General features: G+C 40.9%; 1 protein-coding gene across 1 annotated transcript in view; it reads right to left on the reverse strand.

Annotated features, from left to right (window-relative positions):
- Window positions 1–11,660, reverse strand: part of LOC143808069 (putative cation-transporting ATPase 13A4) — a 361,151-nt gene that overhangs the window by 64,919 nt on the left and 284,572 nt on the right. The window contains exons 15-16 of the mRNA XM_077290326.1: window positions 10,540–10,626; window positions 9,378–9,534 (exon numbers count right to left, since the gene is read on the reverse strand). Of these exons, the coding sequence (XP_077146441.1) occupies window positions 9,378–9,534; window positions 10,540–10,626 (244 nt within the window). The remainder of the gene's footprint in view (window positions 1–9,377; window positions 9,535–10,539; window positions 10,627–11,660) is intronic.

The following is an 11,660-nucleotide window of genomic DNA, read 5'->3' on the forward strand; positions in this document are numbered from 1 at the left end:
AATACTAAAGGGTCATAAAGTATTTTAAAATGCTGCCCAAAAAATGACTATCTATTGGGCAAGTTCATCCACAAGCTAAGAAAGCAAAATTGTGTCAGAGAGCTGAGACAAGTGACTCTTGGCTTGAAAAGAAATGAATGAGACAGGCTAAATGTAAGGCAGCTGAGACATCAGAGCAATAGAAATGTCGTTTTCACAAGAATCGGAAAAGGCAGGCTGAAGCAAGGAATATGGAAACATCTGAACAAAAGGATGAACATTGTGAAAATGACCGCATACGACATATGCAACGTGTGCAAAGATGTAGACAGGCTGAATGGAGTTTGGAAGCATTTTATTACAACCCAATTCAAGACTATAGGTCACATCAGAAAGTGATAATTGGCAAAATGGACATAATATGCAAACATTGTCAAGCAAAGAAGTTTAACTTGGAATCCCCTGGTATGTGCTGCTCAAGTGACAAAGTCAGTTTGCCACCTTTAGATCTACCTCTTGAACCACTTCTTTCATACATGTCAAGAACAACTCCCGAGTCCAAGCATTTTCTGCAAAATACTAGGAGATACAATTCATCTTTCCAGATGACATTCTTTGGTACGACAGCTGTACTCCAGGAAGCAGGATTTATGCCAACATTTAAAGTCCAGGGCCAAATATATCACAAAATCGGATTAGTGCTGTCTGTAGCAAACAAAGATCCAAAGTTTTTTCAAATATATTTTTTGGGAGAGGAACAAATGCAAGCTGATAGACGTTGTGAAGCTATACTTGAGAAAAAAAAAAAAAGATTGTGTTGAATATGCAAAGATTTTTCCATCAGCACAATCAGTTAGTAAACCTTTTCAAAATAGCCTTAGAAAGAATGCCAAGTGATGACTATCAAGTAGTAATAAGAGCAGACAAGACACCGGTTGGTGAGCATGAAAGGCGATTTAATTCTCCAACTGTTAACAAAGTAGCTATTGTAATGGTTGGACAGGACTTTCAAAGCTGAGATATAATTATTCAGCAACAAAGCGACAATCTACAACATATTGCAGAAACACATAGATCATATGATGCTCTGAAATATCTGATAGTATTTTGGAATGGCCAAGATGGCTATCGCTTTAATCTAACACAGACTGATCCCAAGACTGCTAGGCCAACCAATAAAAAAATATAAGATATGGACTTTTATACCTACCAAATAATGAAGAGACATGGGTCTTCTAACCACATTTTACAATGTCGGCAACTTTTTCATCAATTTATACTTCATATGTATGCCAAGGTGGAAAATGAGCATCTTTTGTACATACAATTGAACCAACAAAAGGTTAGAGTGGATGAATACATTCATTTAAGGGATGCTGTTGCTAATGATGGCAATGTGGCTGACACTGGACTTAAGTTTATTTTACCGGCTACATTTACTGGAAGTCATAGACATATGCTTGAGTATGCTCAGGACGCCATGACATATGTTCGGATATACGGTCTCCCTGATTTGCAGTTAGTCTACGTTCACATTTGCGTTGCGTCAGGCGCAGCCGCGGCGACGCATGCGTCATGCGCCCCTATATTTAACATGGGGGGCGCATGGACATGCGTTGTGTTGCGTTTTGTGACGCATGCGTTTTTTGGCGCAAGCGTAAGGGCGCTAAAAAATGAACGCATGTGTCACAAAATGCTGCATTTTGCTGCGTTTTGCATGCGTTTTGCATGCGTTGTGCGTTGCGTCGCCGACGCAATGCCCAACAACACAAATGTGAACGTAGCCTTACATGTAATCCAACTTGGCCATAGATAAGGGAAGAGCTTCTGAATGGTCAGGGCCCCTCTGATCAAAATGATTTAACAGCAATGGTTTTTAAACAAAACTGATCAAGCTCATGGACGTAATTACAAAGTGTTACGTTTTTGGTGAAAGTCAGTGTTGGATGTATTCAATTGAGTGGCAAAAAAGAGGTCTTCCACATGCTCATTTACTGATATGGCTAAAGGATAAGATACGTCCTGATTAAATTGACATTGTTATTTCTAGCTGAGCTTCTAAATCCAGAAGAGGACTCGGTACTTTTTGAAACTATTTCTAAAAATGGAAAATGTACTAAAAAGTATCCTCACAATTCAATTGTAGAACTGCAAACAGGACATGATGGTTATCCTCTTTACAGAAGACAGAAACCTGAACAGGGAGGCTATACTGTAACAATCACATTAAAAAGGGTTAAACAAAACACAGATATTGAAATAGATAATCGATTGGTTGTACCTTACTCTCCACTGCTTTCAAAAATGTTTGATGCGCACCTTAACATAGAATATTGTAAAGGTACCTTCACACTAAGCGACGCTGCAGCGATACAGACAACGATGCCGATCGCTGCAGCGTCGCTGTTTGGTCACTGGAGAGCTGTCACACAGACAGCTCTCCAGTGACCAACGATGCCGAAGTCCCCGGATAACCAGGGTAAACATCGGGTTGCTAAACGCAGGGCCGCGCTTAGTAACCCAATGTTTACCTTGGTTACCAGCGTAAAATGTAAAAAAACAAACAGTACATACTCACCTTCACGTCCCCCGGCGTCCGCTTCCCTGCACTGACTGTGTGCCGGCCCTAACAGCAGAGCGGTGACATCACCGCTGTGCTGTGCTTACTTTACGGCCGGCGCTCAGTCAGTGCAGGAAGCGGACAGCGAGGGACGTGTGACAGACAGCAGAAGGTGAGTATGTACTGTTTGTTTTTTTTACTTTTACGATGGTAACCAGGGTAAACATCGGGTTACTAAGCGCGGCCCTGCACTTAGTAACCCGATATTTACCCTGGTTACCATTGTAAAACATCGCTGGCATCGTTGCTTTTGCTGTCAAACACAACGATACACGGCGATCTGACGACCAAATAAAGTTCTGAACTTTCCTAAACGACCAGCGATATCACAGCAGGATTCTGATCGCTGCTGCCTGTCAAACACAACGATATCGCTAGCCAGGGCGCTGCAACGTCACGGATCGCTAGCGATATCGTTTAGTGTGAAGGTACCTTAACTCTTTTAAGTCAATTAAATACATTTGCAAATATGTTAACAAGGGCAGTGATATGGCAGTTTTCCAGCTAGAGAATCCAAAATGTACATCTGGAGAGATTATGCTGTATCAGATGGGAAGGTATATAAGTAGTAATGAAGCCGTGTAGCGATTACTACATTTTCCCATACATGAAAGACATCCGACTGTAGTTCATCTCAGTGTCCATCTTGAAAATGGATGAGTTTATTTTACTCCCAGCAATGCAGAGGAAAAAGAGTTGCTCGACTATCCAATACAACATTGACAGCTTTCCTTCTCCTATGTCAAGCAGATCCATTTGCATGGACTTGATTATATTCAGATGTTCCAAAATATTATACATGGAATCAATCGATAAAAGTATTTTGCATGATGAAAAAAGGTGCAAGGGTCCCAGGATGAAATGGATGTTCCAGTGTTGCTCTTGGATTTGTGTATACAATGCATCCAAACAACGCAGAGTGTTATTACTTCCGATTACTGCTTCACACTGTCCATGGGCCAACTTCTTTCACAGTTTTGAAAATAGTTAATGGAGAGCTGTGTCAAACTTATAGGGAAGCATGCCAAAAGCATAGTCTGATCGAAAACAATTACCACTGGGACATGACATTGCAGGAAGCATCTCTTATTCATTTTCCACCTCAACTAAGAGGCCTGTTCGCTACAATAGTTGCAGCCTGTGCACCTTCCAATCCCTGTGCGCTTTGGGACAAATACAAAGAATATCTTAGTAAAGATATTCTTAGAGTGCAAAGGAAAGTTAATCCAGACTTAGACTTAAATTTCACTGCTGACATATTCAGCAAAGCCCTGTTGATGTTAGAAGAAAGGTGCATATCTATCAATAGTAAAACTCTAAAAGAATTATGTTTTCCAGCACCAAATTGACCAGACTTTGATATTGTGAACAGAGATATTCTGCAAGAAAAAAACTATGATTTGGAAAAATGTAAAGAATTTTTCATATTTAGTATTGAGCATTCTGATACTGCAAATATCGGGTATCGGCCGATATTTGCTGTATCGGAATTCCGATATCGAGTTCTGATATTTTTGCGATATCGGAAATCGGAATCGGAAGTGTGCGGTGCATATGGTTCCCAGGGTCTGGAGGAGAGGAGACTCTCCTTCAGGCCCTGGGATCCATATTCATGTAAAAAATAAATAATAAAAATAAAAAATATGGATATACTCACCCCTCCGGCGGACCCTGGACCTTAGCGATGTAACCGGCAGCCTCCGTTCCTAAGAATGCAGTAAGTATAGGACCTGCGATGACGTCGCGGCTTGTGATTGGTCGCGTGAGCGGTCACATGAGCGGTCACGCGACCAATCACAAGCCATGATGTCATCAAAGGTCCTTAACTAGGCATTCTTAGAAACGGAGGCACCGCTAAGAGAAGGGGCCGCCGGAGGGGTGAGTATATCAATATTTTTTATTTTTATTATTTATTTTATACATGAATATGGATCCCAGGGCCTGAAGGAGAGTTTCCTCTTCTTCAGACCCTGGGAACCATTCCGATATTTTGTGTCCCATTGATATGCATTGGTATCGGGTATCGGTATTGGCGATATTCGATACTTTTTGGATATCAGCCGATCCAATCCAATACAGATACCTTTGCATATCGGAAGGTATCACTCAACACTAGTCATATTAAATAAGCCTCTATTGGTTGATGACCAAAGATCGGACTTCATGATACTCTCTGTGCTTCAAACAGAACCCAGAGACTATCACAGAGCAGGTGCATTTATATGGATACTTGATTACACACAGGTGGATTATATTTATCATCATTAGGCATTTAGCACAACATTCGATCATTCAGAAATCCACAATGAACTTCTGGAGTGAGTTTGCTGCAAAGTGAAGGGGCCGAATAATATTGCACGCCCCACTTTTCAGTTTTTGAATTTCCACAAAAATTTAAAATAACCAATAAATTTCATTCAAGTTCACATTTGTGTTCCACTTGTTGTTGAATCTTCACCAAAAATTTACATTTGGTATCTTTATGTTTGAAGCATCATGTGTGGGAAAAGGTTGAAAAGTTCCAGGGGCAGAATACTTTCGTAAGGCACTGTATATCCATTGATTCAGTCATGGAGAGTGAACAATCCGTAATGTATCCATTGGAGTTCCTGAATTCTTTGGAGCCTCCTGGAATGCCACCACATAAGCTCACTTTAAAAATAGGAGACACAATAATTTTGCTTCGGAACCTTGACGCACCAAAAATGTGTAACGGCATAAGATTGTGCATTAAGAGTCTCATGGCCAATGTTATTGAAACCACTAGTCTTATGGGAAACTCTAAGGGAGCAAATGTTTTCCTTCCATGTATTCCTTTGCTACCAAGCGATATGTCCTTCTATTTTAAGAGTTTGCAGTTCCCAATCCGACTTGCATTTGCTATGACTATGACAAAAAACAAGGTCAATCACTTAAAGTGGCCGGCATTAACTTGGAGAGCCCAAGTTTTTCACATGGATAGTGGTACATTGCTTGCTCTAGAGTGGGTAACCCCAAAAATATTTTCATATATGCACCTGACGGTAAAACCAGAAACACTGATTACCAAAAAGCACTACAATAGATAGTTGTTTAACTGTAAACCAATTTTAGGGTACCGTCTCACAAAACGATTTACCAACGATCACGACCAGCGATACGACCTGGCCGTGATCGTTGGTAAGTCGTTGTGTGGTCGCTGGGGAGCTGTCACACAGACAGCTCTCCAGCGACCAACAATGCCGAGGTCCCCGGGTAACCAGGGTAAACATCGGGTTACTAAGCGCAGGGCCGCGCTTAGTAACCCGATGTTTACCCTGGTTACCAAAAAAAACAAACAGTACATACTCACATTCCGGTGTCCGTCAGGTCCCTTGCCGTCTGCTTCCCGCACTGACTGACTGCCGGCCGTAAAGTGAAAGCAGAGCACAGTGGTGACGTCAGGGACCTGACGGACACCGGAATGTGAGTATGTACTGTTTTTTTTTTTTACATTTACGATGGTAACCACGGTAAACATCAGGTTACTAAGCGTGGCCCTGCGCTTAGTAACCCGATGTTTACCCTGGTTACATGCGAACGCATCGTTGGATCGGTGTCACACACACCGATCCAACGATGACAGCGGGAGATCCAGCGACGAAAGAAAGTTCCAAACGATCTGCTACGACGTACGATTCTCAGCGGGGTCCCTGATCGCTGCTGCGTGTCAGACACAGCGATATCGTATGGATATCGCTGGAACGTCACGGATCGTGCCATCTTAGCGATCAAAGTGCCACTGTGAGACGGTACCCTTACTCTTTCGTCTGTGAACTACTTAAAGATTACACTGGAGGGAGGGGGGAAGGGTTTCACTATGTTGTTAATTGGGTGTAAATGTTTTATATGTTTGTGTAAGGTGCATACATTTTCATTTTTGATAAAGGAAAGATCTTTGTACTGTGTTAGCCAGTTGATAAAAAATATATTTAGAATTGAGAGTCCTCAGTGGTTGATACCTTTTAATGGCTAACTGAAAAGATGGTAACAAATTACAAGCTTTCGAGACTACTCAGGTCTCTACATCCGGCAAAGACTAAAATAAATTCTGAAGAATCACATGTTTATACACAACACTGTGTTGTGGATAAATATGTGATTCTTCAGAATTTCTTTTAGTCTATGCCTGATGAAGAGGCCGGAGTAGTCCTAAAAGCTTGTAATTTGTTACCATCTGTTCAGTTAGCCATTAAAAGGTATCAACCACTGAGGACTAGTGTTGAGCATTCCGATACTGCTATCTTTGTGATATCGGGATCGGGATCGGGATCCATATTCATGTAAAAAATAAAGAATAAAAATAAAAAATATGGATATACTCACTCACCGACGGCCTCTGGCTCGCAGCGGTGCAACCGGCAGCCTCCGTTCCTAAGAATGCAGTGAGTTGTAGGACCTGCGATGACGTCGCGGTCTTGTGATTGGTTGCGTGACCGCTCATGTGACCGCTCACGTGACCGCGACTTCATCGAAGGTCCTTTACTCTCTGCATTCTTAGGAACGGAGGCAGACGCTTGCAGCGGTGACAGCCAGGGCTCGTCCGAGGGTGAATATATCCAGATTTTTTATTTTTATTCTTTATTTTTTACATGAATATGGATCCCAGGGCCAGAAGGAGAGTTTCCTCTCCTTCAGACGCTGGGAACCTGTTATGATATGGTGGCCTAGGAGCAGCATGAGACGTACTCTGGAGAAGGTGGTACCTGTACTGACCGCAGACCCTGAACTTGACACCGCAACTAGAAGTAGCTGTGGAATGCACCTAACACGGCCTAGACATCTCGACACAGCCGGAGGACTAAATTCCCTAAAGATAGACACGGGAAAACTATCTTGCCTCAGAGAAAATCCCCAAAGTATAGACAGCCCCCCACAAATATTGACTGTGAGAGGAGAGGGAAATAACATATGCAGGCTGAAAACAGGATTTAGCAAATGAGGCCACTTCTAGCTAAATAGAAAGGACAGGACAGAGTACTGTGAGGTCAGTATTAAAATACTAGAAAATATCCACCACAGAAAATACCAAAATCTCCACATCTACTAAAGATATGGAGGGGTAAATCTGCATCTCTTGAGATACCAGTTTGCCTGAATAAATCCTTACACAGACAAAGCTGGACAAGAAAAAACATAGAAATGCACTGAACTATTAGGCCCACAGCATGTGGACTGAAGAAACAAAGCCAGGACTTATCTTTGATGATTTGGACTGCATAGCAGGAGAACACAGGCAGAGATGTGAATCCTCCAAACACAATGGACAACTGGCACTGACTAGAGAATCAAGCAAGACTAAATAGCCCAGTCAGGCTTGCACTCAGCGGACACACCTGATGACATGCTGCGATCCAAAGCAGCACTACCACTTACAACCACCGGAGGGAGCCCAAGAGCAGAATTCACAACAGGAACCATCCAGGATCACTTCCGATGTTTGTGTCCCATTGACTTGTATTGGTATCGGGTATCGGTATCGGCGATATCCGATATTTTTTGGATATCGGACGATCCAATCCGATACCGATACTTTCAAATATAGGAAGGTATCGCTCAACACTACTGGGGACTCTCAATTCTAAACATTTTTGATAAAAAATAGTTACAAAATAGTTGTAATAGTTTATACTACATAATATGTATTGAATATGTGAAATTAATAAAAATGTTGAAATTAAAAAAAGTTGTTCACATCAATGTTATGACAAATTAATAAAATGACAAAATAATAAAAATTTAAAGTGGAAATACATTTTTTATACTGTAGCACTCTGAAAATGTCAATTTCAGGGTGACACTGAAAATTTTACTTTAGCTACCATACCCAACAATTTAACATATTTTCCACGAGTGAAGCCGCGGGACTCTACTGTTGAGGGCAGAGCAAAGTACTGCAGTGTGCAAGCGCCGGGCCTCTCTGACCTTTCCGGCGCCTGCGCACTGCAGTACTTTGCTCTGCCCTCAACAGGGCAGACAAAGTGCGCCTGCGCCGGAGCCACGGTGTAAAGACCCGAAGAGGACGTCATGGAATGAAGATGGGAGGCGCTGGAGCGGACCGGAGACACCCATCCGACCGGACCGCAGCGGGACCGCCCCTGGGTGAGTATAATCGAACGTCTTTTTCTCCTCTTTCAGGTAACATCGGTGGCTTATCTACAGCATTACAGAATGCTGTAGATAAGCCCCTGATGCCGGTGAGCTTACCTCACCAGCCATTTTGGGGGTGACAGGTTCCCTTTAATATTTGCCAAATACCAGAATAATGAGAGCGAGAAAGAATGTTTAAGGCATTTTTAATACTTCAAAAGGGAAATCATAACCATTATTAAACTATTACATTTTATATTTATTGTTTTTTCCATAAAAATAGTTTTCCCTATTTTCCTTGATCCTGTCATTTTAATCATGTGTTAAATGGGTGAGATCTATGATGCAATTGTAATTAGACACAACCTGTATTTTAGCTCATTTATTGGACTGGGATAGTTGCTGTGAATGGTAAAGGTAAAGCTTGAATCGTGAAATCAGTAAAACGCCTGCACCTTTTTACCTTTGGATTTAAAAAAAAGTGTTACTAATAAAATAGGTTTTATTAATCTTCTGGATGCTGGACTCAACCTTCTACTTTTAAGAGTAGTGTATATTCTTGCATTCTACACAAGCTAAATTTCTTATATTGGTAAAAGTACATTCACTGCAGTACAAAAAATGTATTTAAAGATGTCAATGGCTTCAATTTTTGTTCTTGTAACAATACCTGTGTCTGGTGTACAAAATTGCTCTACCATTTCTGGAGCTCCTTTCATAAAAACGAGAAATTCATCTTCTCCCATCATCTCAACAATGACTGACATGCGCTGTAGGCTGGATGAGAAAGGAAACTGGTGCAGGATGGCAATACCTTCCACCGGAACCTGATCAATGATAATCAGTTTTGTCACTAAATATATTATTCTTATATTCAATAAGGTTTTCATGTAGAATAATATTGTCTACTGTGCTAATCTAACCCATATGTTAATGCAACAAATGCATTCAGACATGAGACCAGCCAGACAATTTGTACATTCCAGAATCAGATTTTTGCAGATTAGACCTATTTATTATAATATATTATATATTATTATATATTCAAAAGTGTTATTGCTATCAATTTTTAGAGGGGGTGTGGCTTCCCAGAGAGGGTGAATTGGTTGGCGAAACAGGGATATTTATTAAAATGTGCCAATTTGTGCCAAATTTTAGGATGCAAAAAAGATCACCAACAGGTTGTGTAAATTTAAATGTAAGTGTCTAAAGATGCTTCTAGTATATCATCCAGCATGAACCAATACAATGAATTCATATTTATTTTAAAGGTAACATGTAATATAGAAAAATACCAATAACCTACAGATAAAGGGCTAATCTACAGGTTTATAGTGTTCTGAAGCTGTGCGGCAGCCATACTGAAAGCCCAGCTAGTGAGAGGAAATTAACTTTATTCTTCTCTTACAATCTCGGGCTTTCAGTCATAGAGGTGTGGCCAGTGCGGCTTCAGTCACCCCTCAATCCATAGTGAGAGGCGGCTAAAACCATGTCCCAGCACTGACTGACAGCCAGGTCTTCAGTGCATCAGTGCAGAGACAGCTGTCAGTTGCCTGGTTTCAGACATCGCTCATGATCACTGAAGCTACGTGTCTAATGACTGAAAGCCCGAAGCTCCCAGTAGGAATAATACTGTTTACCTATTGCAATTACTATTCTTCATTATTGTTTAAATAATCAAAATAATAATTACATTTTTAATAAAATCATCAACATACTATAAAACTACGAATAATAAATAATTACATCATACTGCTATATGTACATTTGCTAAACTACAGTATATGCAGTAGAAGAACATGTTTGAACAAGGTGCGTTCTGGAGAATTTACCTTTTCAGAATCAAATCCAGGTTTAACGATTTTATATGACTGCGAGTCCTCATCTTCTTTGGTTTTTATGTCAGTATCTTGTAAAACCTAAATGTATGATCACATTATTAATATATATATCCTGTATATATATATATATAGTATATTCTATGCTGATATCATCACACACTTGTTTTGCTAAGCTAACTGTTTTATGAACTTTAAAGGGAACCTGTTAGCAGGATTATGCATATTAATCTACTGACAGTGTCATGTTGGCACCGTTATACTGATTAAAATGATACCTTGGTTGATGAAATCCATCTTGTAGTTGTTTCTTAATCTTAATTTCCAGTTTTGTGTTAATGAGATTCTTGTGCCCAAAGACGGGTTGGTGCATGTGGTGCTCTAATTATGTATTCATAATGCAGACTGCTGACAGGTCACTAATCCCTCACTGACCTGCCCCCTAGTTTACATAATGAATACCATAACATACTGAATGAAAAAGAAATGCTTCTACAGGCAGATGCCAGCTGTGGCACCTTTGTTGCAGCATAATCGCATGGTTACTGTGCACTTAATCCCTTTTGCTGATTTAATTGAGCGAGGAAAAAAGTAAAATTGAAAATGGCTCCCACTGTGCCTGCTCCATATTGCTGGAGAAGAAAAAAAAAGTCCTGCTCCAAGATGGCACAGCCAGTGCCTGCACAGTAACAGCTCTCAGAGATCGCCAATAGCTGCTATTGCACAGGCGCCGGCGGCGCGATCTTGCGGGAGAGGAAAAAAAAAATTCCTCACCCAAGATAACAGTTGTTTTCAAGTGACAACAGCAAGAGCAGGTGGTGGCTGAAGGGACTATTACTCCTGTCAGCCAACACCTGCTGCCACTAATAACAGTGAGAGCAGGAGGCGGCTGATGGGAGTATTCATCAGCCGCTGACTGTGCTATAAACAAATATATAATTAAAGAAAATGGCATGAGTAATCCTGTATTTTTTATAGCCAGAGAGGCAAAATTGACAGCTGCGGGCTGCAACCCTCAGCTGTCAGCTTCAGCAAAGCTGGTTATCAAGAATAGAGGGGTCAACAAGCTGTTTTTCATTATCAGTTAAAAAATAATTTAAAAAAATGGGGTGGGG

This window comes from Ranitomeya variabilis, chromosome 2 (genome assembly GCF_051348905.1).
Source record: "Ranitomeya variabilis isolate aRanVar5 chromosome 2, aRanVar5.hap1, whole genome shotgun sequence".
Lineage (NCBI taxonomy): Eukaryota > Metazoa > Chordata > Amphibia > Anura > Dendrobatidae > Ranitomeya > Ranitomeya variabilis.